The following is a 27610-nucleotide window of genomic DNA, read 5'->3' as shown; positions in this document are numbered from 1 at the left end:
ATGTCAGATTACGAGTAACAAAATTAAACATTTATAAGTTTTAAAACCAGTAACCAAATTGAATTGTGGTTCTTTTTTTTTACCTGTTTGTTCTTTGTCTTGTACAAGACTTACTTAGAAACACTTGCTCTATATAATTTTTCAAACTTGCCTTGAAAAAATGGGGAATTTGCGCTCTCCGCTGGCCAAAAACAGAACAACACTCTGATTTCCAACAGCATAGGGAAGATGGGAGTTGCTGCCCTCCAGTGTCTGAAATCAGATTCTGCACCGCACTGCTTTTTTATTTACCCATAGAAGAGAATATTTAGCCTCTTTATCTTAATAAAGCTTTAAAAAATAAACAAATCACTGTTTAGTTGCTAGCTGCTAATAGCTCCAGCTGTAACTTGATCAACTTTAGTTGAACCCAGAAAAATCAAATAGATTTGTTGAGTTTTAATCGTTACGTTTGTATAAGTGAAAACATTCTGGCTTTCACATTATTGAGATTAACCCTGACTTATCCTAAATCTGTGTAAACATTCATTAGAATTTGGTTTCATGTTTACGGTGCTAAAGTCAAATGAAATAAGACAATTTCTACGTATTTTGGTGAGAAGCATTTATTTTGACTACCAGAGAATTTCTCGCTGCTTTTCCCTTGTCAAGATAAAAATAGAACGCTAAGACTGGGAAATTTCACAGTCAAAGAGCATCTCCAGCATTCGATCAGTTTTTAGTTTCCTCGTGATTTTTTTTTAGAACTCAAATATTAAGGAAGCATGAAAATCGCCCAGAGACATAAAAGAAATATCACCTCTGAATAGGGGTTTTACGAACTAGTCGACTAGACGACTAGTCGACTTCACGGCTCTGTAGTGACTTTTTATGCCTGTCATCGACTAGTCGCTGTCACGTGATAATGACTGACAAGATGCAGTCCTCGGAAAAGGCAAAGCTCTGATCGTTGACGTGCGCTCCAGACATTGCGTCCTGAGCACCGCCAAATCAGGTGTCACCACCTCAAAAACAAATTAAACACGCGATTGTTCATGTCGGCTCATTTCCTTTCATGTTTTCTGTCTGTTATTTGTGCCTGATGCATTTCGCTGCTGTGGAGCGATGCGCATCACCTGTTGTCCTCCGGTGACTCACCCCCAAGATTCCACTATCTCCGCTCCGCTCCGGCATGAACTTCGCAGCAAAAACGGTCCCGTTGTAGTCGGCCGGCGAGCAGCGGCACTCCGCTGTTTTTGCGGTCGGTAGATCTTTTTAGAACTGCAGTTCAAAGGTAACTCATAAGGTGAATATATATGAACGCAGGTAGCAGTTTCTCTTTAGGATTGAGAGGAGATGCAGGAAGATAATAAACAGACAGGACAGAAAAATAGTCAAATAAAAACAAGTTAGTTTTTGTACCTGGTGGTTGCAACAAACAGACACCATTGAAGGTAATCAGAAGTGAGGAACAGAAAATGAAATAATTATTTTCATGTTTAGAGCAGCAGGAAAGGCTGCAGGCCATCAGTGAGTTTGCGGCTGCTGCGCAGGGGGAGGGGGGAGAGGACTGAAGTAGGATGCAGAAACTACCGTTATTAAAAGAGATGTGTTAACTTAGAAAATGTGGGCGCAATTTTAATTGTCAAAAACTCCAGCGAACCTACCGACCGCCCCCCCCTCCCGCTTCCGGCGTATGATGTCATCAACGACTAGTCGAAGTCGACTCGACTTTCATTACTTGACTGTCGACTTTAAAAAAAATAAAGTCGTGCAGGCCCTACCTCTGAACCGTTGTTAGAAAGACTGATAACATGGGCACTTCTGAAACAGCCTATCTGGGTGTTATTTTAGGTTGGAAAACATTATTTAGCTAATTAAAATAAACATGATCAGAAACTATAAACTTACAAGATGAATTCATGACCTTCATATGCAGTCGTCAAAAGGACTGCTCAAGGCTGTTCTTGAGTTACGGTGGAATATAGTTTTTCTACAGATGTCTGCTTTAACACAACTTTTATAAGATTCTTGAGTCTAAAAGACGCCAATTAAACAATCCTTTGTGAATTTCTGTTTATAGTTTAAGCAAAATTGGACAAAAGCAAACCCCAGCACTACATTAGATATGCTGCATGCAAACAAAACATAAACAATCTTCTTATTTGAACAATACATTTATTTTTATCTGTGTCCTTCAGTCAGTGTCTCAGTTCTGATCAGGTCCAGCCGGCCTTTTTTATGGCTGTCATGGCAGTTTCACCTCCTCTTGTTTATGCACACTTGCACCTGTGCAGGAAAAAGACGAAACCGAAGTGTTTTTTTATCTGGATCAAAACAGCAAAGATCTGCAAAGGTGCATGCTCTCATTTGACCCTGTCCTCTCGGTCCGGTTACATAAACAGGCTGACAGCTTTCGCTCTTACCCTCAGCTGGTGGCTTGTGTATTTGGTAACATCTGAACCACAAGCCCACGAGGAGGGCTTCAGTACACTGGAACGTGATGTACATCAGAGGGAAGAGAAACATGGGTCCAATGACCTGTGGAGGAAAGGCCACCTTGAGAATGGTAGTGCACAGCTGGATGTTTTGACATCCTGTCTCCATGGAGATAGTTCTGCTGCATCTAAAGGGGAGGAAAATCAGTTTAATGCATTTATATTATTTTATTAAACTGAGTTTTTATAGATTTAAAATGTCTAACGATCAGCACATGGACCTGTGGTTCATTAAGAAGACTTAAAAATAACCATCAATCAAACTATATTAGAAAAAGGCATAAAAAAGCAACAGTGTTGTGATTTTTGTTTCTGAAGGTTATCAAACGTTCATATGTGTTATAATACACAGAAATATTCCAGTTTTGCACATTTGAGAATTTTATTTCATCTCATCTTGTGCAAACCATGTTTCTTCATGTTTGTGCAGTTCATGCAAAATGTGCACAACAGAGTTGCCACGACATCCTGTCCTTGATAAATGCTTTATTACCTGTTTAGAGTAATTAAAGCTCGAGATTATTGAATGGTTGAGCATCTTTTCTGTGCAAAGGCATTTAGGATTACTTTTAATTTTCACATTAAAGTGCAAGTTGCATAATTCCATCTTGTTTAAAGTGAGTGAAGAAAGAGAGAGGAGGGTTTTCACCTACTGTGGACTGAGTCTGCAGATGACAGACATGACATAGCCCAATGTAAACCCGATTAGAGGCATCAGCGCAGCCACCGAGAGGACGTCTGGCATGAAGATCATCCATATCACATCTCTGACAACTAAACCAGACAGGACAGAAATTATGATGGTGGCGATAATCAGGATGCTGACACCAGTCTGTCAAAAAGATAATAAAATGGAGATCAGTTTATTTCTTTGCAGTTTTTTTCATAATTTAGAAATGAAGTTTGATTTGATTATTGTACTCTGATATTGAAATTTGGTGATTTGACACATTTACAAAACAGATTTACATGATAAAAAGGACACATTCTGATGAAATTAGATTACAGATTCTTACTTTTGTGACAACTGACGAGTAGTTTGGTTTATAGTGATTGATGAGAATGCCGATGGCACAAGGCACCAGTGTGGACACAAGGGCGGTTATGATGCCAGCGTATGGCACAGCGTTCTCCAACCCTTTGAAGCCTTTGCTGAAGACGTAGAGCAGCAGAGGCATGAGACCCAAGGCTGCGACGCTGGAGCAGGTCGTCATGACGATACTGGCAGAGTTTCAAATTAAAATTAAACATTGTCTAATGAAATTGTCCAAAGTGACAAATAAAGAATCAATAGGTGACAACTTTACCTGAGGTTCATGTCACCATTCACTAGGAGTGAAAAAATATTTGATAAGCTTCCTCCTGGACAACAGCCACAGATGAGCACAGTAACAGCCTTAAAGGGATCCATCTGCAGGATTTTGGCCAGGGAGAAAGCGGTGATGGGCATGATGCAGAACTGAGCAACAAGTGCAATGGCCACCCCCTTTGGCTTGAGAAGATGGACCTTAATTTTAGATATCTCCATGGTGCAGCCAAGGGAAATCATAGTGATGAAGAGGATGATGATGGACAAGACATTAATGGCTGTGTTCATGTGCTTGGGGATGTTCAGAATACCAACGCTTCCATTGCCAGGGATGCCACTGTCGTTAGAGGTGAAAGTTATCTCCACACTTCCTGTTGTCACATTCATGGTGCCAGTCATCCCAGCTCTACTTTGACTCTGTCTTGGTTTTTATCTGTCACACAAATGAAATGGAAAATGTTGATTTATTTCTGAAATTTAGATTTAGTTATTATTCAGGCAGATGGCCTTTAGTAAAGAAAAGAATAGCTGCCATTTGCAGGAAATAGGTGTTGGGGTTAGGGTTAGCATCACAGATACTTGATATGTTACAGTTAAGAGAACTGCACTTAACAAGATTAAGGGTCAAAGTGTTTAAAAATGCATCCATTCATTTTCCTCTGCTTAGCCGGGGTCAGGGTACAAGCCTGAGCAGAAAGGCCCAGACTTCCCTCTCCCAGCCACTTGGTCCAGCGCATCCGGGGGGAATTCTAAAGCATTTCCAGGCCAGCCAAGAAACTTTGTTCCTCCAACTTGTCCTTGGTCTTCCTTTAGGCCTTCTGCTGGTTGGACGTGCCCAGAAAACCCCATCAGAGAGGCGTCCAGGGGGCATCTGAACCAGATGCCTCCAGATGCAGCACCAATCTCCTGCTCTAGCTTTCCCTCATTCATGAACAAGACCCTGAGATACTTTAACTCCTGCATTTGCCCTCAACAAGGCCTTCTACCCTTGTACGACTCGAGACCATGGTTTCGGATTTACAAATACCCCTAGTGCCATTTTATTTGGAGCTAGTCTCAGATCTATGTGAGCACATTTAGACGCCCAGGCAACCATTAGAAACCTTATTCAGTGAGGCTGACCTGAGATCTCTGGGCGTGTTTCCAGCATGACTCCTGAGTTGTGCCTCTTTAAGAACTTATGGGTCACTTTCTTGTGCCCTTGTGGCAAATTTATCCCCCGTTGGTCAAACTCGGAGACAGTAAGCCTTCTTTTTTCCTCTTAGCTGACCCAGTAACATGTCTGTTACCATAAATCAACTGCAAGATCAGAGTTTAGTCACAAAAGGGACTTGGCTCTTAATATTTATGGCACGTCTTCCTAAGAGGAGCAAAACAAGCTGTAACTCTGCATGGTGGGTAGAAGTCTCAAACACAAAAGTTACAAACAACTCTTAACTGTGAGGTCTTGGTTTGTTCTTTATTGGACAGAAAAGTTTATTCATAAATGTTTACACTAAACAGCCAAATGACTTTTGCTTTCAGGTGGTAATCAAACTCCCAACAGTGCTTTTTGTCTTTCTAATTTAGAAAAACAAATTAATCTTTAAATTCTTGAGAATCGTTCAGAATATTTTGTAAAATAGTTATTAAAATTTTTCTTTCAAAACTTCAAACTATTTGCACCTATTGAATAGATTTTATGTTTCGTATATTTGCTTCAGTTAAGCAATTGCTGCTTGTGTTAATGCAACAGGGGTGTGTGCAGGAGACTGCACGACTAAAATACAAGTTTTTCATTACCTTGTTTTCCAAAACGCAGTAAAGTGTCCTTAGAGAAGAGCAGTTGGAGCCAGATGTCTAACTTTGAGTAGACGTGTCCATCTGTGAAGGCAGTCCTGCTCGTGTGTGTGTGTGTGTGTGTGTGTGTGTGTGTGTGTGTGTGTGTGTATGTGCGCGCGTGTGTGTGTGTGTGTGTGTGTGTGTGTGTGTGTGTGTGTGTGTGTGTGTGTGTGTGTGTGTGTGTGTGTGTGTGTGTGTGTGTGTGTGTGTGTGTGTGTGTGTATGTGTGTGTGTGTGTGCAAACAATGTTATAATTGTAACAGCGCTCTTACTGTAGAGAGGAGATTCCTATTGAGTCACTTGTTAGGGAAGTAAATCTTTTTAGCAATGGTTTTAGATTCCAAATAACCTCTATTAGATATCAGTCTTAAGTTCATTCAGAATGCCATTTCCACCCACAGCAGCATCTTCTCTGTTTTCTATTGTTCAAAACCAAAATATCTCATTTAAATGCAGTTTTTTTAAGCATCAGATAGCTAATTACAACTAAAACATTAGAAAAATTCATTTGAATATATTATCGAATGATTTAAGGAACGCCGTGTGTGGATTAATTTCAGTCAGCATCTGGAGAAAAAGGATATGAGGGGTACTTGCTGTCATTAATCGGGACTATGTTGCATTTCTTTAACAAGTGGGCAGGACTTAAAAACCTACACTGCAGGGCGCTTTGGTGTCAATATTCTGCTTTCCTCTGTCTATTATATATATGTGTAGTGTCACGAATGTCCTGTTTTTGACCTAAAGGTCATGATCTGCTGCGTCTGTTCGAGCAGAGACATAAAGTCTCTGACAGCCTAATCTACATGAGATAGTGGCCAAGGTCTTTCATGCACTCTGCTCATCTGAACTGCTTCACCTCTGTTACAGCGCAAAACAAAGACGAAGAACTCTTTTGATAAAACATAATCAACAACTTTGTTATTACCAATAATAATGTGAGCCCAATGTTCAATCAATCTGTGAAATGACAATGTTATTACTTGATATTATAATCCTGTGATCAGAAGTATTTTACAAGTTATTATAATCTTGGACATTTGCACTAGACACTAATGACACGTCATGCTAAATTAACACGACATTTCCTTTTGTCTGATCCAATCAGAACCTTCGTTTCTGGCGCAAGGCGTGGTTTTCTGTGGTGTTTGTATAAACCCTCTTTTGCATGTCGAATTCTGATTTGCCAGTAAACCAAAATATGACACTTGTAAAAACTATTCCACAACATCTTTTCTTTAGTTCAAAGCATTCCAGAGAAGTCTCGGACAGGCCATCAGGACTTCCTCTTCAGCCAAAAAGAACCTCCACAAGCTGGATAAAATCTGTTGCAAGTTACTCCTCAATGGTTCCTTCAGAATAAAAGCTGAAGCTCATGACCCCTTCAGGGTCTCGGAGATGGCAGTGATAACCTGTCGTGACCTGGAAGCATTCCAGGACTAGTTTGGTCGGCACGGCTGCTTTTCTACCGGCTTCGGTACCAAGCAGGGTCCAAGACGACGTAGACCGACAGATGGCGTTTCATGTGTGTTATAAATCTACTACTAAAGTTTAGAGCGAAACATTCACTCCCGCTCAGAACTAAATGCTGTTCCGGATCCGCTGGTTCTGATAATAACACACACACACACACACACCATCATTCATCTTGCGTCTCCACTTTAGTTCCATCAGTGCACCGAGTGTTTAAGTTAGTCTTGTTTAAATTGTGTAGAAATAAATCTCTTAACTATTTTAAACCTGACTCTCTCTCTTTCCTTGGAGTTAATACGAAGTGTCACTTAATCCCTGCAATAAAAAGTTCTGATCTTCTGGTTAAAACATTCAAAGATCCATCAGATTGATATTTCATATTTCTATGGAATCTCACATTTTATGGTTCATAAGTAAGATGTAAACTACCCATCCTTTACACATGACAGTATTTTAGACCAAAGTACCTCTTATTCTTATGAGATGAATGAAAAACAATGTTTCATACATTAAACACGTATTGTTTCGTTAATTTTCAAAGGCTGGCTTTAATTTAGCTGGATAAGGAAAATGGCAAACAAACACAGCAAATCTCTCTGCACCTGTTAACATTAATATACAGTCAGGTTTTAGCATCAGCATGACAACTGTCTACTTCTTGCGTAAAGTCCATGGTAACAATCTTTTTTTAATGAAAGCAGCTTGTTAGTTGTAAGATGTAAAACTTAATACATCTAAACAATAAAAAAGTTTCAAAATTTCGCTAAACTGGTTGCTGAGCCAAGTGCAATTAATCTCCTTTTACTCAAATAGCTCAGAGACTTAAAGAATGCCTTTTTGTTGCTGCAGCTCGAGGTCGGTCATGCATCTACAAAAGCATTACACACTCAGTGCCAAATAATAAAATGAGCTCTGTTCTTAAAAATGTCAAACTAAATACAAAGACAAACAAAATGAGTTTATAATGTGGGTCGCCTGAGTCAAAAGATGCTTTTCAACAATATAATATTTGACTGCTCCACTGTAATAAGATTAGTCAGTTATATCAGATAACTGAATCATAATGTAATGATATGTGGAAAAATGCATTTTCTTACCTCCATTTCTGGCCACGAAGCTTCCAACTAACTCACCCACACATTCTTGTGTCTGACCCCTCTTCTCTGTATTTGAGCCCCTTTGTCACATGGTCTCGTGACAACATGGATGGTAAACCCTGCAGGAGGAAACAGGAACAAGCACAACTGAGAAATTCTTGTTAAAAATTAGAGGGAATGAATTTTTGGGAGTAGTTTACTAAACATTTTCTTCCACTTTGTCTCTCCTTGTTCCTGCGTTTTGGAGCTCTGCAAGAAAAGTTTGGCATCAGCAAGCTTGACAGTGCACCTTAAGGCATGCTTCGTTCATTAGATTAACAAATTAACATTTTTCCTGGAGGACTTACTGCTCTTTTCAAAGTACAAAACTTTCTCTTCCATGTTTTGGAAACTGCTGTGTTTTGGTTGACATGCCGAACAAGATGTACTAAATTAGAGATTGCTGCTCTTATCTGTAAAATGTATTAAATAGCATTTAAGGTATAATGATTGGATTCTCACACACCTAACTTATGAAGTATTTTGAATTAATTCCTAATCTTGCTTTTTTTCAGCTCATAAATTGTCATTCCCAAAGGAATGAAACACAGTTATCTTTAAAATTCAATTCAATTCAAAAATACTTTATTAATCCCAGAGGAAAATTGATTGCTGTAGTAGCTCAGAATAATAATAACAAGTCATCAAAGAGTTATTGTATATTACAATGGCTGTTGGCAGGAAGGATCTCCAGTAGCGGTCAGTGTTGCAGCCAAACTGAAGATGCGTCTGACTGAAGACACTCTTCCGTTGTCGGACAGTCTTGTGAAGAGAATGCTCAGGGTTGTCCATCATTTTCTTGATTCTCTGGAGAATCTTTCTTTGCATTATCTCCTCCAGCAGTTCCACAGTCGTCCCCAGAACAGAACCAGGCTTTTTATTAGGCTGTTGAGCCTTTTCAGGTCCCTGCTTCTGATGCTGCTACCCCAACAGACGATGGCTGAAGAGATTACACTCTCAACAACAGACTTGTAGAAGATCTGCAGCATCTTGCTACAGACATTGAAGGACCTAAGTGTCCTCAAGAAGTGCCGTCTGCTGTGTCCCTTCTTGTAAAAAGCTTGGCTGTTCTTTCTCCAGTCCAGTCTGTTGTCCAGGTGAACTCCAAGGTATTTGTATTCCTCAACCACCTCCAGTTCTTCTCCCATGATGGAAACGGTGTTTGACTCCACCCTGTTTCTTCTGAAGTCTAAAATCATCTTCTTTGTTTTGTTCATGTTCAAGGTCAGATGATTGTTTCCACACCATGCCACAGAGCGCTCCACCAGCTCTCTGTACTCAGCTTCCTGTCCATCTCTGATACACCCGACAACTGCAGAGTCATCTGAGTATTTCTGTAGATGACAGGCCTCTGATTTGTACTGGAAGTCGACTGAGGTGTACAGGGAGAAAAGGAATGGTGAGAGTACAGTCCCCTGTGGTGCTCCAATGTTACTGATCGCCTGGTTTGATGTGCAGTTCTTCAGCCTCACAAACTGTGGTCTGTTTGTCAGGTAGTCTTTAATCCAGGCGATAGTTGAGGCCCCCACCTGTGTCTTCTGGAGTTTCTGGCAAAGTACATCAGGCTGGATTGTGTTAAATGCACTAGAGAAATCAAAGAACATGACCCTCACAGTGCTGCCTGCTTTGTCCAGATGACAGTGGGTTGGTTGAAGCAGCTGGATGATGGCATCTTCAACTCCAACTCCATGGTGATAAGCAAACTGCAGCAGGTCCTGATATGTCCTAGTTTGCTTATTCAGGTGTACCAACAGGAGTCTCTCCAGGACCTTCATGATGTGGGATGTCAGGGCAACCGGTCTGTAGTCGTCATTGACTGATGGGCGAGTTTTCTTTGGAACTGGAAAAAAGGGAGGATGTCTTCCACAGGACTGGAACCTTCTCCTGGGCCAGGCTGGGGTTGAAGAGGTGCTGCAGAATCCCACAGAGCTGCTCTGCACAAGCCTTCAGTACACTGGGGCTGACACCATCTAGACCTGCAGCCTTGTTCCTGTTCAGTCTCTCCAGCTGCCTCTTCACCTGACTTCTAGAGATAGATAGGTGGGAGGGGGAGATAAATGGGGCAGCAGCATCTCCTGACTTGGTTGAAGATAGATTTATAGAACCACAAGATTCCATGACTGTGTTAGAGGACAAAAGAGCTGGCGTGTGACAGAAAAATGTTGGATCAGAGGAGGATGGGATGTCTGATTGGCTGGGGACAGGCGAGGAGGATGCTGGGTTTGTTCCTGAACTGAATCTATTGAAGAACTTGTTCAGTTCATTGGCTGTGTCCAGGCTGCCATCTGTGCAATCCTTCCTCTGCTTGAAGACTGTGATCTTCATCCCTGACCAGACATCTCTATTATTGTTCCTCTGTAGTTTGTTCTCCAGCTTCTTCCTGTATGCCTCCTTGCTGTCTCTGATCTTGATCTTCAGTTGCTTCTGTATACTCCTCAATAATTCCCTGTCTCCCTCCTTGAAGGCTCTTTTTTTTTTTCATTTAGCAGATTCTTCAGTTCACTGGTGATACTCCAACATGCAGCCACCCAGAGCAGCGCAGTTCCGGAATGAAATCAATAAAAATGATCAAACATGGAAATAAAATTTTAATAATTTGATATATCTAATAAAATTAATTTCTGTCTTTTTTTTTTTTCAAAATCGCCCCCAAGGGCAGTATTGTTCAAAATACTTCATTTCCCACGATTCCGTGTTTTAAAGCGCACGCGCTGTGTGTGTTTTTCCGTTCCATGTGTAGGCGAGTCACGTGGAGAAAAACGGTTGATTGCATGTCATGTTTCTGCCTTAGCAGGAGCTCTGTGCTACGCTGTGGTCACCTCCAGTTGTCGCTGCACTTTGTTTTGACAGCTGCCTGTTTTCTTTTTAGGTTGTTTTTACTGAAGAATGAGTGAAAACGATGACATCGAAGTCGACAGCGATGTAGGTGTTTCAGTTTCTTCCTTGTTTTAGCTAGTTGGTCTGTTAGCCGACCAGGCTACATAAATATCCCTACCCCCCACTGGTGTGTTTGTGCTAACTTGTTAGCTTCCTGGCTAACTCCTTTTTTAACGTTTGGCCTGCCACTTGTGGAAGTTGTTTAGTTTGATTTTATTTATTTCGGGCTTTTGGTAAATAAATAAAAATCGAGCACATGAGACGAGGCTGTCGAATAAGCTACCCTGTTTCACAGCATTAGAGAAACAGCGACATTAGCTTTCCCCCTCTCCAAACACAACCGTTTGTTTAAATCATTATTTTTTATTACATCTTGGCCGTTTTTAGCACATTTAAAGAGAAGAAAATGTTAAATTCGCTGAAACGCAACTGAAGTGATCGAAACTGAAAACGAGATACTAGACGAACAGCAGAGCTAAGCTGTTGCTGTAAGGAAGGTCAGCTCGGCGAAACATTTAAATATGTTTCCCTTTAAACAAAATGTTTCATGTTTTCCCCCAATCGTGTTTTAAACTCTGCTTTGCGAGCGTTTCATTAAAAAAAACTACATATGAGGTTGATCCATACACGTCACCATACTAACCAGGCCTGTTAAGCACTGGTCACAACCGTTTCTGTAATGCGTGTTTCATTTAAAATCGGACATAAGATTACAATCGCCTGTCTTATTTTCTTGGCTACAACCTCTTTAAACTGGATAGGCATGAAGAACTCGATGTTCTCTTTGACCCATTTGGTATCTCACGTATCATCCGACCTCTCTACACACTGGCTGGCGTCGCTCGATCTCCATTAAAGCTGCACGAATGTAAAATGCATCATGGCTTTAAAAATACATATGTGGAGGATATGAATTGATTTGACCGAGCAGACAGTAGATTCATTTAGACTTTGCAGGACAGAAACGTGCACAAAGCTTTGTCAGAGTGGGAAATTATGCTAAAATCCCATTTTTGCTAGGGGTTGTTCTTTCCCCACATTTGTTTGAGTTGCAGCTTTAGATCCTTATGCAGCTGCCGGAAGCGTGCACTTGTTGACAAGTTGAGCCCTTATTGTTGAAGCAATTTAACAAGTGTACACAATAAATTCATGTTGACAGAGTTGTGTGCTAATGTCTTTTCTAATGCCGCTGGATCATGGGGGCAAATAAATCATAATCACAATTTTTTTTTGGTCAATATTAAACAAACTGTTACTTAACACAATTACTCAATGGTATTTATTGTCAGAGACACCACAAGAAATTAAAACAAGAGCATCACATAATTTCCAGACTGCTACGTTATTCATTATGATCTGTTTTGTGTGCTTCTAATCGAATCAACCGATATGGGTTTTCTGTTGCCGATACCGACATACCACAGCAGATGGCCGATATGTGCTGCCATTTGTTTTACAGATTTTCACTTCTGATGACTAGACGTTTTCTGCCTTATTGCATGCTAAATTAACACTAATTTGAGACTACCTGCTAGCAGTAGCTTAGCTGAGTTTAGCAGAGTTGAAGGAAAGAAGCTGTTTAGGCAGGAAAAGGCATCTGTGTAGCAGTCATACTGACCCAAGGATGTGCCTGTTTTTAAATTGGCTCACTAAAGAGGCAAATTGGGCCAATAGTTACCATTTTTTCTATATCAGCCAATGAAACGGTATTGCAAAAGAACGGTAAAGTCAGCCTGATAAATTGGCTTATCCCTAGTTTCCCTAGAAGTTTTCTGGCCATGTAAAACCTAAAATATTTAGGCTGTTTAGTGGTGAAATAAACAAACATTTCTGAGTGCTTAATAAAACAGAGAAAAGCTGCTGAAGAACCTTGGATGTACAAGCACTGACGGAGGACACAAAAAGTTGTTTTTGTTTCCAAGAATTGTTGATGCTTGGAAATAGAGCCATATGTGGAAATATATCACAAACATATCACAAAACTGCATATTGAGATCGTAATTGAAAATTACTTGAGGCATATTGTTTGATAGGCTTAAAATGTGTGTGTTTATTCTTGTTTTGATTTTTAATTGACCACAACATGCACAAGTTTAGCCATGAGAGGAAGTGTGAGTGAGTGATCTGGCAGGAAAGACCAAATGAAAGCATCCTTGCAAACATTTTTATTGATGATTCATTTGTTGTTGAGTTTTGAATATAAACTGTATTAGTCCTGGTCGTTTTTTAATATTGAATTATTTATAAACAAATAAAGACTCATGAAACACCCATTCATTTCCCTGCATTCACTCCACACACACACCGTCAGCTAGACAACGACCTGTGTGCTGTTTGTTTATTTGAATGCAAATAAGGATTGAGATGATATTGTAAGGCCAGAGTAACGGAGTCCAGCAAATATGAGTACATTTTCATGGGATCTGTTTTGTTTTGATTTTACAAAATGTCTGAATTATAAAATTGTTTACTCTTTTTTTTTTTTTTTTTTTGCAGGCAGACAAACGAGCACATCACAATGCGCTGGAGCGCAAACGGAGGGACCACATCAAGGATAGCTTTCATGGTTTAAGAGATTCTGTGCCTTCATTACAAGGGGAGAAGGTAAGGGGAAGTGAATTCACAGTGTGAAGAAAATAATTATATTATTTGTTAGCAATCTGTAGCTATTTTTCACATTTGATGTGTGATTTCATTTTTTTTTTTTATTATTATTGGGATTGCATGTAGTATCTGAGTAATCCTTTTGTAGACAGAAATCAAAGTTATTTCAGTTTGTAGAATTAGGGAAACATGAGCTCACAGTTGAGAAGTTAAATACTAAAACTCACCCCAGTGAGTGCAGCGACTTACCGGACACTTACCCCAAAATTCCACTACCTCCGCTCCGGCACGAACTCTGCAGCAAAATCGGTCCCGTTGTAGTCAATCAGAGCTGTTCCACTACTGCGGCTGTGCGGCGCAGTGCGCCGCCCACCGTTCCGCCATCCGGCAAAAATAGGATCAATTCTATTTTTGACGGACGCCGGAGCACCTCCGCAGTCGATGGACAGAAATCACAACCGCCCAACAGGAAAGGGTGCAAGCACAGCTTCCATTATTTCACAATAAATCAATAACAAAAAGCGTTTTTTGTTTCATATGCACAGGTTTAACAACTTTTAACAACTATCAATGGCGGCAGAACTTTAAATGCACAAAAATGAGCCATAAATATAGTTTCCACTATCAAAGTAGTCACACTTAGTTGATCCAAACACTGCTGATCTGTCAACACAAATGATGGGCAGATTAAACAGTTCATTTCGATGCTTCTCCCACACAACGGGTGTTTGGATATAACTTCTGCGTTTATTGCTCGGACTGTATCGCAAGATCTCGAAAATCCCGCGCATGCCTGTTTGCCCACCTCAGGTCTCCGCACCGGAGCGGAGCCGTTGTAGAGCGGGTACCAGTAAAAATTGAGTTCGGAAGCGAGCGGCTGCAGAAGGCGGGGGCGGAGCGGAGGTAGTGGAATTTTGGGGTTAGGTGTTGCGTAACGTCTGCTAAGCATAGCACGCAGCTAATAGTCATTGTTATAGTCGATGGGTGTGTTTCCAGCGGCTGCAAAGTGGTGAATTTTGCACACGTCCCAGAAGCATAGTGTTCCGTTGCTCTTCTACGTTCACACCTCGAGTTTATTTTTATGCGCTGTTCTTCCAGATTGCGTCAAGTTCAGTTGTTCAGATTGAGTCGGACAGGAAATCAAACACAGGAGCCGTGTAAAACATCTGGAAACTTTCAAACTAAAAGCCACATGCAGATTTCCCATTGTTTTTCTAGGTAAGAAAAGTATGCCATTAAGTTTGACGCCTCCATAGCTGAAGTAAACAGAACAGCTACTTTAACTGCCAAGATCTTGCAATTCTCCCGAGGCACCATGACCTCGCGGGACCAGCTGTGTGGTACGCTTTCACTGCTGTTTGGCGTCTGAAGAGCTTCCTGTGGGAAGTGACGCATCGCTGAGCTTGCATTTCGCACCCAAGTTAGAAAAAAATCAGTTTAATACATTTTTCATGAAATGATGTCACTTTTGCATCAGATGCTTATTTATGCTGAAGCCTTGTCTTTTTTAAACACACCGCAGTTCATTCCAGTGCAATACTCAACAGTTTGTTTTAAAGCCTCATGTAATGGTAACAAGGTAGAAAACTACACAACATTCCCTTGAACAGACATCCATCTTCCCTGTGATGTTCTGGATTTGCGTGCGTCTCGATGCATTTGTTATATTTTGCATTAAGCAAAACGACTACAAAGTTGTCGCATGGCTCTAAGACATTGTTCTTCCTCAACAGGCTTCACGAGCACAGATATTAGACAAAGCTACAGAGTACATCCAGTTCATGAGGAGAAAAAATCACACCCACCAGCAGGACATTGATGATTTAAAGAAGCAGAACGCACTGCTGGAGCAACAAGGTAATGGGAGCAATCCCTAATCGAACACATTCACACAGTAACTGTAACGTTTTACTACACTTTCTGTTTTCATTGCTGATCCCTTTAAGTTCGTGCACTGGAGAAGGCCAAAGGGAACACTCAACTCCAGACAAACTACTCTTCTGACAGCAGCTTGTACAAAAACCGCAAAGGAAGCGCAGTGTCCGCATTTGACGGCGGGTCCGACTCCACCTCCGAATCGGAGCCAGAGGAGCCGCCCAGCAGAAAGAAGCTGCGTGTGGAGGCCAGTTAAACTCCGGTGCCCCCCAGACTCTTTGCATCCACCAGCTCCAGCATCTCTGACCTGTCTTCTTATGCTCCTAACTTCTTAAATCAGTCCAAGACACAAGAAGGAGACAGTGTGTTAGGTGCTGTTACTGTTTTATTAAAACGCTTCTACCTTGTTGTTTCCTCCTGTTTTTGTGACCCAGCAATGACTTTTATTATCCCCAAAGTGAGGCAGCTCAGCAGTTTTTGAAGGACTTGATGCTTTTGAAACCTTGTGATAACATGTTCATGAAATGACACGTGAGCCTTTAGTAAAGCTACAAAACAACTTTTGCAGTTTGTTGAATTGTGAGATTTTAACACCTTTTATGGAATGATAATTGAAAGAATTAGTGTTTTTAATATTCATATAAAAATGTGAATTTGTTTTCAGTAAACATGCCTGGAATGCAAGGTGTGCCCTCCTTTTTGATGTAGGTGACTGAAGTTTTTGACTTTGAGAACTTACTTGAATCACATAAAATCCCCCTTTTCTCCCCATTATATAGTCTATCCATATGGCTGATCTCTATACTGATTTACAAGAGGATTTTCACAGCTTTTGAATAGTTATTCAGAGTTTATACATGTGGTTATGTTTAAAAAAATCACTTAATTGATACTGAATGTTACACAATGAAGTTATAGGACAGTGACTTTAATTTTTGTTCATGGAAGTCCATTTCAGTGTGTAGTATATAACACTGTATACTCCCCAGTGGTGTCAGTTCTGCAATGAAAAGCCTTCCCTTGAAATATTTGCCTGCGCTGGGAATGTTGATCTTAAAAGTTTAAAAAAAAATGTGTGTATGTAATAAATATTTGTTCCATTCCATGGAAATTACAGGTATGTTGTACATACTGCCAATGGTTGTCTTGCAAGTTAAGGCATACCTTTATTATGAGATTATAAATAAAACTATTTTATCCTTTTTGGATGTATTCATGGCTCAGTGTGTATTTTATTAGTTATTTTTGTCACTCTGAAAATGTGTCAAAATTACATAAATGTTTCAGGAAAAGTTTATGATTCAGCAAAAATGTGTTTGCATTGTTTTTCGTAGTTTGTGCTGGAAAGTTAATTTTGTTTTAGCCTTTTCCCTCTACTTTGGAGATGCTTGCATATCCCAGAGTTGTCTTTTTTCCTTCAAATTATTGTAAAAAATAGCTGCCTGGAAGAACTATATTTGTATCAGGTCAAGTGAATATCCACTTAACCATTAGAAAAATGAAATTTCAAATATTTACTTTCTTGGACTGGTAAAACTTCATTCTTATACATTTTCACTTTTTTTTTTTTTTACATAAAATGTAATATTTGTAGTTGAAATGTTACCATTTCCCCTAAACTGACAGGAAGCAAGTAATTGGTTAAAAGATGCTGATTTCCGTGCTGCCTTTGTATTTATGTGGATTTTGTAAGTTACATAAAAATAGACCCCTTGAAAACTCGTCAACAACTAAGAGTTTGAAATAAGAAAATATATGAGAGTATATCTATAAAAAAATGGAGCAAAAATTGTATGAAGAACATGTTTTATCTTCTTTAACCCACTACTTCAGAGCTTGAAGAGGGATTGTCTGAGGGACAGTGAACGCAGCATCAGATCAGAAGACCTGTCAGAAGCTGAGAAGAAAGTCATGCTCTGTGATATATTTTAGGTTTTGGGGGGTCATGGCGAAGCAGTACGATATTTTATTCCGGCTGCTCATTCTCGGAGACTCTGGGGTCGGAAAGACGTGCATGTTACGCAGGTTCACGGACGGAGAATTTGATCCTTCGCATATTTCTACAATCGGTAAGAAGCCCTCAGGCAAGTTTTAGGCGCCGACTGAACTTTTACGCGTCAGCTGTTAGCAAAAACTGACGTGAAAATGTATATTTGTTTATTTTCCCAACAGTTTAATTAGATGTCCTGTTTAAAATACAATTTTCATTTTCTAAACCTAAAAATGAAATGTGTTTACCACAGGAAAATCCCCGTTTCTGGTCTTTTTTAATGATTATTCCCACAAATCCCACTTATGTGGATTGATGAACACATGAGCACCAGCCCCTTTCCTGTTTCCTGGATCAGTGACTTGGGACGTGGTTAGCTATAATTTGTAGATTTAGTTTTTTTCTTTCAAGAGTTTGTTTTTATCAGCATGGGCACAGTTTAACATGGGACTACAGAACATGAAATAATGATGCCCAATAATTATTTTCTGCTTAGCCCGTTTATTTCTGCTCCAGGAAGCAGGAGACATGCAGAGCATGTGGTGCCAAGCTGTCAGAAGGGCTTTGTGTCTTCCATTAATTACTGAGGAAAAGCTGGAGGCTGCAATTCTTCTTTTGTTCTTCAGGGTAGGCAGAAAATGATCAGCATCTCGGTCCTGATTATTGTTTCTGACTTTATATTATATTATATTATATTATATTATATTATATTATATTATATTATATTACATTATATAAAGAGTTTTAAGAAAGAAGAAACTCAGTAACTCGCAGCACTCGGACTAGCCAGTCGTTCAGGGGTCAGAGCTAATCTCCGTTTCTCTAAACTGAAGCCATTCAAAGGCCTACAGCATGCATGAGTTGTTCATGACCTTTCTGTAGAAAGTTACTTCAGATTTAAAGATGATGTTGTTGTACAGTAATTTTAATAGCTCCACAATCTAAAGCAGCTTCACATCTATTAAATAACTTATTGCTCGATAAAATCTCAGCAGAAATGAAGTTTTTCAGGATTTGCCGTTTTAATGATGAAAAACTGGAACGTTTTTATATTTTCTTCAGCATGATAGGTAGTTTTCATCATTATTCACAAATTTGTATTTAATAAATAACTATTGGTACCACTGTGCAAAAGTCTTCATCCGCCTCTCATATATTTAAACTGTGTTATAAATTTAATTGGTCTCAATCTGAAGTTCCTCAGCATTTCAGGCGTGGTTTCTGTTTTTAGACGAAGGCTTTTGCACACGTGCCCACTCCAGCATCCCACAGTGAGGTTTTATGTGTTTCAGAGTAAACCCTTAGCTGTGGTGTGAGAACAATGACCAGCCTTTGTTTGAACACAAACCAGTATTTCTGCAGCTCCTGCTGTTCACTCACATTTCTCAACTTCCTTCCACTGTTACCAAGCAGAAAATCCCTCCCACACTTTATTCTACATCAGCTGCACCCCCTCTTTTTGTGCACAGTACCGCCTCCACTAGTATCACAGATAATGGTCTTTCTGAGCAACAGCCATGAAGTCTCCACAAATTGGATCACGTTAAGAGCGACAAAGTTTTTTTTTATTTTTGCCACCAATTAGTGTTTTTTGGAGTGTTTACATTTTTTAAATGAGTTCCTTATTATTTAAAAAATATTTCTCATGAAGATTTAGTGCAAGAAAAATGAGGTCCAGATATGAAGGGTGGTGGGGTGGAAAGGGCAGGAAATTGGTAAAATGCTATTTTTATTTTGATCCAAAAAGGAAATGTTTTATTTCCTCCAGAGACGTTTGGACAAGGACATCTTTTAGACAGCTGTCAGTGGACGAAGTGCTACATGCTCAACAAACATAATGAGATGTCAGTGGGAAGGACGTCAAACAGGGCAGCTAAGGGTGAAGGCTGGATGCTGGCAGATGTGATGACTGAGTGTGTGTCATGGACAGATGTCCAAAACGGAGACAGAACATGTAGTTAGGAGGACATAAGTGACATGTGTTACAGTTTGGATCTGTCCCAAAAGGCAAACCTAAGATCTGGTGCCAGAAACAGCAGCCACCAGCCGTTCTAATGACTTAACTGGTTAAGAAACTGCAGCAACAGTGACCATTAGGAGGGAAATGTGCTTTTCTTTAAACATGCTCAGATTGAAGCAACAGTGATTAATATTTTTCTGATGATCCCTTCTTTTTCTTCTTTTTAGGTGTTGATTTTAAGATGAAAACAGTAGAAATCGATGGAATCAAGATCCGAGTGCAGATCTGGTACGTTTGTGCAGTGATGTATTTACATAAAAATGAAATTCTGGCAAACATCATTTAAAGTTTTGCTGTCGTGGTTTTTGTCTTCTTTGCAGGGACACAGCTGGACAGGAACGGTATCAGACCATTACCAAACAGTACTACAGGCGAGCACAGGTATGAAAAGACCCACATAACTTTATATTTATAACTTACACATTTCAAGTCTTTTATTTTCTTTGTAATGTGTCTTTTTCAGGGCATTGTATTTGTGTATGACATCACAAGCAATCTGTCCTTTCAGCACATAGTGAAGTGGGCCAGTGATGTAGATGAAGTAAGGCAATAAGTGCTCCCATAGCCGTAAACATATCCGTAACTTATGTAGCTTCTTGTTTGCTGCAGTTTGCCCCAGATGATGTACAGACTGTCCTGGTAGGAAATAAGGCTGACAACGAGTTCAGGAGGCAAGTAACAAAGGATCAAGGATATAAGGTTTGAGTCATTCCATTAAATAGATGTATAATTTTTAAACATTCATGTGAGGAAGCATGCAAATATGTTGGAAACTGCCTCCCAAAACTGGGATTTGTGTCGTTTCGAATTTAAAGCTACAGCTGCAAATATGCAAAACAAGCTAAAAGCTACAAGCGAAAACATTTTTTCATGCCTCTTAATGTTCTAACATAGCCTAGCTATAAATATTTTGTGGAGAACAAGTGGTTCTCTCGGATATGTCCAAAAATCTCAGCCAATAACATTGCTCGGTCGGAAACCAACGACCGGACCATTCAGGTGTCTGTCTCCCCAAACCACCACACTTCCACATCTACCTGGGTCCTCCACTCATTATGGATACATACATTTTGTAGCAGAACCCCGCTGGTGTGAGAGGTTCTCCGTTCAATAATGTCAGAGAAACAACCGCTTGAACTGTAGGGCAAACTACTGGCTTCTACACTCAACAAAAATATAAACGCAACACCTTTGTTTCTGCTCCGATTTTTCATGAGATGGACTTAAAGATCTAAAATTCATTCCAGATACACAGTATTACCATTTCTCTCAAACATTGTTCACAAATCAGTCTAAATGTGTGGTGGTGAGCACTTCTGCTTTGCTGAGATAATCCATCCCACCTCACAGGTGTGCCAAATCAAGATGCTGATCCGACATCATGAGTAGTGCACAGGTGTGCCTTATACGCCCTGCTTCCGGCCATGAATACGGAAGTAGGGAGAATGGCTTAAAAGTGCTAAACATTTTTCAGCCTATAGAAGGTGCTGTCAGAGGAAAAAAAAACCTCTGGATTTCTGCTCTAAAGCTGCGGTCAATGGCATGATGCCATCAAGGAGAGGAAAAGGAGCTGTCGCTTTTGTTCCAGCTTACCTTCTGTAAGGAGCTGCAAGCCACGCCTTTTACTGTGCATGCACAGCTAGCACCAATGGACAAGTAATGCATTTGATATGTTCCTGTTCAGACACGCCTGATTCTAATTGCTGAGTTATCTCCTCAGCCTTCACCGGGTTCTGCAGGAGCCGCTAATTACTTTTTTTCAATCAAAACTGCAGAGCAGGGAAACGTCTAAAACCAGCATGAATCCGGCATTCGTAGCTCTCCCCAGCCAAGGCGACAGCAGGCTAAAACAACTGTCCAATGCTAAGCTAATCACTTTGCTCCAATCGACTAAAGATAAATCCATTTTCGTTCCTCTTCCACAGTTAGCGTGAAGTTTACAGATTAACATTCATTCAGTGCAGGTTGTGTTAGAGTTCGAGTCAGGTGGGGGTGTGATGCTGCCTGTGCGCCATCCTGCAGTGCATGCTGGGAACCGGTGCACATTCTCGTTGAGTGACAGCTCTACCTTGTGGATATGCAAATGATCTATTGGTCTAGGCTCGTGTGGATGATTTGTTTTGCTGTAGATGCCAAATGAAGGGACTTAGGGGAAACATAATTTATGTAACATTACCTTCTTTATACCGTAGAGCAGGATCAGATAGTAACATTGAAACATATTTAAAGTTAATTTAAAATATCTTAAACCACGTATCCCAACAGTATTTGATTTCCAACATATCCACTTGAATCGTATAGCTAGCAGAACACTATGGGATGGAGTTCTTTGAAACCAGCGCGTCCACCAGCAGCAACATCAATGAGGTAATTCACACTGAAAATGATTCGGAAAATATTTCGCTATGGGAAACGTATTAACAGAAAAATCTATTCAAGTGGCATTTTTTCTTTGCAGTTATTCATCCGTATGACAGAGCTGGTGCTGCTGGCTCACAGGAGGAATGTGGACAACCTCTTGGGGTCTCTGGATGACTATTTGGACAAGGCTGCTCTGGAAGAGGAGAAGGGGAGTCCTGATAATGGCGCTCAGAGGTTCTGTGCCTGTTGAAAACATGAAATCTGTCACCACGCCACAGCTTGTAGCTTAAACTTTCTTCAACTTTGTGACACGACTGACTTGACTGGGAGGGTGGTGGATGACTTTCACTCTCTTTTTTTTTATTTTGTGGTGATGAATGCTGTGAGCAGCAGATGTCAGTTTGTTGCCAGTGCCACCATCAGGGAATTTTAACACCAGATAGAATTATCAGTTCATGCATCCTCTTTTTCTCTCTTTTTCTCTTTGATCACTTGTTTGGTGCTCAAAGTGAAGTTTACACCCACTATACACTGATAGAAACAGGAACAAGTCACTGAAACCACACAGGAGCAGGTCATTTTTCACATGCTGAATGATCTTTCTTAAGTATGAAAGTGACAGCATGTGTTGAAGCCATATTACGGCAAAAAAAAAAAAAAAGAATCAAACATGTTATCTTCAAGATGTTTGAAGGTTTGGGGAAATAGTGGGAACTATATTTATGTCCAAGTTAATAAAATGACCGTTTTCATATTGGAAGACTGGGGATGCGAATCTTGCTGAGTCATTCCTGTAGGGTTGCTGTAATGAAATCAGGTGCACAGGGAGTTCAGGCAGATGCATTCATTTTTCATCCCATTCTAGGAGACGCAGGTGATCACTGATGAATTAGTGATGACTGAGAAAACGAATACGTGTCACAGATATCCCAAAAGATCCAGGAACACCTGCTGGTTTCAGCTTTAAGACTCCTAGTTATCAAATTTAGTCTGAGGATATTGAATATATCTTTAAAGATGAGAATGTTTATTTTGCATTTGTTTATTTGACTTTACATCATTTATATTGTTTACTGTAAAACTTCTAAAAGAATCCAGTTTGTCACCTGGAGTCGGATCAGTTTCCTGCTGGGTTACCTGACACCTCTGAAAGGCAACTTTCTGCTCCGAGAGTCACGTCATCAAACCTTTGGATACCTTCACACACCTGGGGTTCCAGACTGTCTCCAGTTGTGCAGTTAAGGAGCAGAGATGTCGTTTATCGCCAAGACGTTCTACGATCTGAGAGCTACCTCGCTGGAGGGAGACTCGGTGGACTTCAATGTCTTCAGGGGACGCGTGGTCCTCATTGAGAATGTGGCCTCGCTCTGAGGCACCACCACCCAGGACTTCAGCGAGCTCAACCAGCTACAGAGCAAATACCCCCATCGGCTGGTGGTCCTGGGCTTTCCTTGTAACCAGTTTGGGTACCAGGTGAGTTCAGCAGCTCTTTAATCAGTGATGCAGCGTTGGAAACGGATGATACAACAGGAGTGATTTTGTGGAAATTAGGTGGGAAAAGGTGCATTATTAAATGCCATCATTAAATGTATTCTGCAGGAGAATTGCAGCAATGGGGAGATCCTGAACTGCCTTCAGCATGTGCGTCCAGGTAGTGGCTTCAAACCCATTTTCACCATCTTTGAGAAGTGCGACGTCAACGGTGCAAACACACACCCCGTCTTCGCCTATCTGAAAAGCAAACTCCCCTATCCCGACGACGACCCCAGCTCCCTCATGCAGGATCCAAAATTTCTGGTTTGGAGCCCCGTCAGCAGGATGGATGTCTCCTGGAACTTTGAGAAGTTCCTCATCGGGCCGGAAGGGGAGCCCTTTAAGAGATACAGCAGGAATTTCCCCACCATTGACATAGAGCCTGACATTCAAAGGTTGTTAAGATTAACCAAGTCCTAAAAATAGCCCCTGCCTCAATGGCTTTTCATCCGTAACTGTCAAAGCCGACACTCTGCCCTCCACACTTTTAAGCCTTAATGAATGAGGGTGATATTCTAAAAGAAGTAAAGGGAATGTCATCTGAGACCTTGTAAGTGCTTAATGGTGATGGATGTGAAGAAATAAATTGATTAAATGCAAAGAAAAGAAAACAAGAATTTTATAGAAGATGGTTTTATCCTCCTTTTTTTTTAAAGTGTCTTGTTTTATGTTCGATCTCCCAGCAGATGGTGCTACTCATCAATCCAAGCAGGGAAAAAAATGATGTGCTTTCATGAATTTACATTCTGAACACACAGTTGGGTTTGCACTGAAATAAAGGGCTAAAATTAACCCAATGTTTAAATGTATTTTTTATTTTTTTGGTCCACAAATTTAAATGCCACACTACACACGTGCTCTTTTGATTCTATTAAAAGACAAATGAAAGATTCTGCACCATGCAGAATAATGGGATTTAAAACACTGCAGATATGCATGAAATTATTTTTACCTTTAAAATTCTCCACTCCTGGTTCAGCATGATGCGCCACAGCCTGCTGTCTCCCCTTGTAGTCTCTGAGGTATTCTTTCAACAATAAATTACTGGAGCTGCAAGCGAAATTTGCTGATACAAGTGGTCTATGCAGCATTACTGCCACATTGCTGCCTAAAGACAAGTCCTAAGTCATGCATTTAGGAAAGCGTTTGTGTGATATGCCCTCATCCAGCTTTGCTTTTCTATGTGCAGAGGGCTTTGTTTGCAGGGACTGCAGATTAACGTTGGATTTCCTGCACATCCGCTCACATCCACATCAGCTCATGATGTCACAGCCACAGGAGGCAACGCTGGCCTGGCAGAGCCTTAATGTCTGTCGCTGCGGGTCAATAGTGGGATGAACAGTTTGTTGACACTACTCTTATTTTAGCTTATATTTTTGCTTGAACTATATTTGATGGTTGAAGCCTGACAAAATGTCTTTACAAATCCTATTTTAATGTTTGTTTTGACAGGATGCATGAGGTCACATGATTATTCCCCACAGCTATGCTTGTCTGTGTTTGACTGTCAGATGAGCAATTCTACCTTTAGGGAGATGCAAATACTGCACTAGAGGAGTTATGACTGGGGCCTCTCCTGCACCCATCAGGAAAAAAAACTCATGAAAGATTATTTATGTTTGAGTGATGAGTCACTGTTTAAAATATAAAACTTTACCTTTCACTTTAGAACAGGTATGTCATCACATCACAGATGAACTTTGGTACTATAATAAACAAATGTGACATTTATGAACAAGAATTTAAAATCTGCTCAAATCGGGTTGAGGGCATCAATCGAGCTACTGGAAGAAAATCAGATCAGTTTCCTATTGTTGGATGTGAAACACTGAGCTTTGAGTCTTGAGGTTATTTCCAGGTATCAAATAAAGCTGAGAAATAATTGGAAATCTTATCACAAAAATTGCCATTAAAGCTAAAATTGTATAGCAATAAATGACTATAGGTTGTACAAACAAGTTGAAGTAGTTTGAGTTTTCATTATAAGATTTTAAGCAATGGTTATATAGATCAAGTTATTTTTAGGATTACAAGATTTTCCATTGCAATTATGTGGACCAGAAGCTAAAAGGTTTTAGAAGCACTTGATCCTATTTCTAAAATAAATGTCCCAGGAAGTGACATATAATGAAAAGATCAGGTATGACATGACAAGATGCAAATTAACAAAAGCTGGGTTGCAGAATAATTCAATTACAAGAAAACTGACATAAAACAATTTGACCACAAGGTACAGCAAGTCATATTCACACACAAAAGTACATTAACTTGAAAAAAAATGCTGATCTAAACTGAAATACAAAGCAAAATAAATTAGACTAAAAGAGATAATTATTTGGGTGTGAAAGGCACTTATCACATATGATACTTTTAGCTGCTTTTCATTAGGCACCATTTATATTAAAACGATTTTAAGTGAATTTAGATGTGAAAAATAACATTAGCAAACACAAACCTAAGTTAATTTGAAGCAAAATGACTAATCTAAGTTGAAAAACAATGTAGCTAAATGAGGCAAAAAAGATTATTTAGGTGTCAATAAGAAAATCACATGATGTGACACATTCTAGCTGCCATCATTTTTAAAGCAGAGTGAATTTAAATGTGGGGCAAACTGGGTAATTTGAGGCAAATTGGCAAATCGAACTGAAAAACAGACCCAAAAAAAGAGAAAAAACATAAAATGTTATGTGTAAAATTATTCCAAAATCATATGGGACACGTTTTAGCTGCCTAACTCATTTTAAATCCGTGTTTTTATAGCGGAGTGAGCCCTCTTTCTTTTTTCTTTTTCTTTTTTTATTTTATCCACAGGTGAGCCCTGTTGCCACGGCAACGTCTAGCTTTCCCTCGCTTGGTGCTTTCTCGCGAGACTTCCGGGGCAGCGCGAGGGGAGGTAGCAAGCCTGAATGATCTCATCCCTTCAACGAGCTGCATACCGCAGCGAGGCTAAAGCCCGTAACTTTCTATCAAACTTTCAAGTTGCCTGTTGGAAGAAGGAAGACACCGGACCGTTAACGGGCTGAACCGGAACCAAGGCGTTTTTAACGGAGACGATTTAAAAAGGACACTGCGTAGTTTGTATCTATGTCTAAATAATGGCACCTTTTTACGAGTTGAGACAAAAGGAGGAAAATCACGTTGTGTGACATCTAAAAAGGGGAGAAAGGTGAGTGGTGGTGGATGCTGTGTGTTGGTCATGTGTGGGCTAATGGCACAAGGTGTGTGCGTGCGCTCTCAAACATCTGTCGGTTGTGTGTACAGCGCTGAGCACATATTTGCTCTGTGTGTGTGTGTGCGCGCGCAATCACTTCTAACGTTTTCTTCTAAGTCTCATCCGTAAATGTCACAAATGCCTTATTCCGTCATGAAAATCCACTGACTGATGTGTTTTTGTGTGGGGAAACAGACGGCATTTGTGGATTAAATACAGGTTAAATGTAAATAAATGAATGCCACCTCACGATTTTTCCTATTGATGATATTTTCACTATGAAAAAGGATAATTTCATTACAGATGTGCTGCACATCTGCTTACTTGTCTAGGCCCCCAATCACCAAAACAATATGAGGAATTCAGTCTTGACAGTTTTATGCTCCCTCTGCTGAATGTTTGTTAAGATCACAAATGTAGTTTGGCCTGGTCTTTGCCTTCATCGTGGGAAAACAGGTAAAAATTCATGGTAACATTCAAGTTAGGGTGGCAAACATTTAAAATAGTCTCCAAAAGGGTACCATTTATAAGAAAACAGCACACACACTCTCAAGTCCTACAAAAGCCATATTTTATATCTTGGATTGTCCAGGTGAAAAAATGAAGACTCGGATGTTAGCTCTGTATCAAGGATTTTCAACATTCTCGATAGGCTTAGCTGACCTGCAGCGGTGGGCATGACTGATCACAGCTACACTGCCACCTTTTTACTGCTGAATCTAATCTTCCACTACGCTGCTCCTCACTTTTTGATGGGATTCCTTGCAGAGGATAAATCTTAATGCAAATGTTGCAGCTTTTATTATGTTGAAGGGAAGAATACTCCCTGTGTTGCTGCGTGGGCCTAAAAATGTCTCATTCAGGGGGTCTTGAGACTAATTTGAGTAACGGCAGGATGAAAAGATCCGTCCAAAGGGATC

General features: G+C 40.2%; 4 protein-coding genes across 6 annotated transcripts; 3 read left to right on the top strand and 1 right to left on the bottom strand.

The window, feature by feature from the left end:
• Positions 1-2137: 2137 nt before the first annotated feature.
• LOC107392436 (hepatic sodium/bile acid cotransporter) lies at positions 2138-8302 on the bottom strand. The gene is made up of 6 exons (XM_015970237.3): positions 8178-8302; positions 3785-4219; positions 3494-3698; positions 3131-3309; positions 2406-2605; positions 2138-2268 (listed from the first exon to the last, which is right to left on the bottom strand). Exons 2-6 carry the CDS (start codon positions 4183-4185, stop codon positions 2228-2230), a joined length of 1026 nt encoding a protein of 341 aa, XP_015825723.3. The 5' UTR covers positions 4186-4219; positions 8178-8302; the 3' UTR covers positions 2138-2227.
• A 2656-nt stretch (positions 8303-10958) lies between these two features.
• Positions 10959-16784, top strand: LOC107392435 (protein max). The gene is made up of 4 exons (XM_015970236.3): positions 10959-11138; positions 13590-13697; positions 15431-15554; positions 15644-16784. The coding sequence occupies exons 1-4, from the start codon at positions 11103-11105 to the stop codon at positions 15826-15828; spliced, it is 453 nt and encodes a 150-aa protein (XP_015825722.1). The 5' UTR covers positions 10959-11102; the 3' UTR covers positions 15829-16784.
• Positions 16785-17180: 396 nt separating this feature from the next.
• Positions 17181-22718, top strand: LOC107392433 (ras-related protein Rab-15). Of its 3 annotated transcripts, none has more exons than XM_054741561.2 (7): positions 17181-17656; positions 19750-19810; positions 19903-19963; positions 20046-20123; positions 20192-20281; positions 21884-21949; positions 22022-22718. In XM_054741561.2, exons 1-7 carry the CDS (start codon positions 17518-17520, stop codon positions 22115-22117), a joined length of 591 nt encoding a protein of 196 aa, XP_054597536.1. In that variant the 5' UTR covers positions 17181-17517; the 3' UTR covers positions 22118-22718. The 3 variants fall into 3 exon arrangements, with proteins under 3 accessions (XP_054597536.1, XP_054597535.1, XP_015825719.1); XM_054741560.2 differs by having other exon boundaries at positions 17202-17656; positions 22041-22718; XM_015970233.3 differs by having other exon boundaries at positions 17229-17641; positions 22041-22718.
• Positions 22719-22861: 143 nt separating this feature from the next.
• Positions 22862-24268, top strand: gpx2 (glutathione peroxidase 2). Its single transcript, XM_015970235.3, has 2 exons — positions 22862-23416; positions 23543-24268. The coding sequence occupies exons 1-2, from the start codon at positions 23195-23197 to the stop codon at positions 23894-23896; spliced, it is 576 nt and encodes a 191-aa protein (XP_015825721.1). The 5' UTR covers positions 22862-23194; the 3' UTR covers positions 23897-24268.
• The last annotated feature ends 3342 nt before the right edge of the window (positions 24269-27610 follow it).

Source organism: Nothobranchius furzeri, chromosome 18, assembly GCF_043380555.1.
Source record: "Nothobranchius furzeri strain GRZ-AD chromosome 18, NfurGRZ-RIMD1, whole genome shotgun sequence".
NCBI lineage: Eukaryota > Metazoa > Chordata > Actinopteri > Cyprinodontiformes > Nothobranchiidae > Nothobranchius > Nothobranchius furzeri.
The sequence above is the reverse complement of the archived record's forward strand: the minus strand, read 5'-3'. Positions and strand labels throughout refer to the sequence as shown.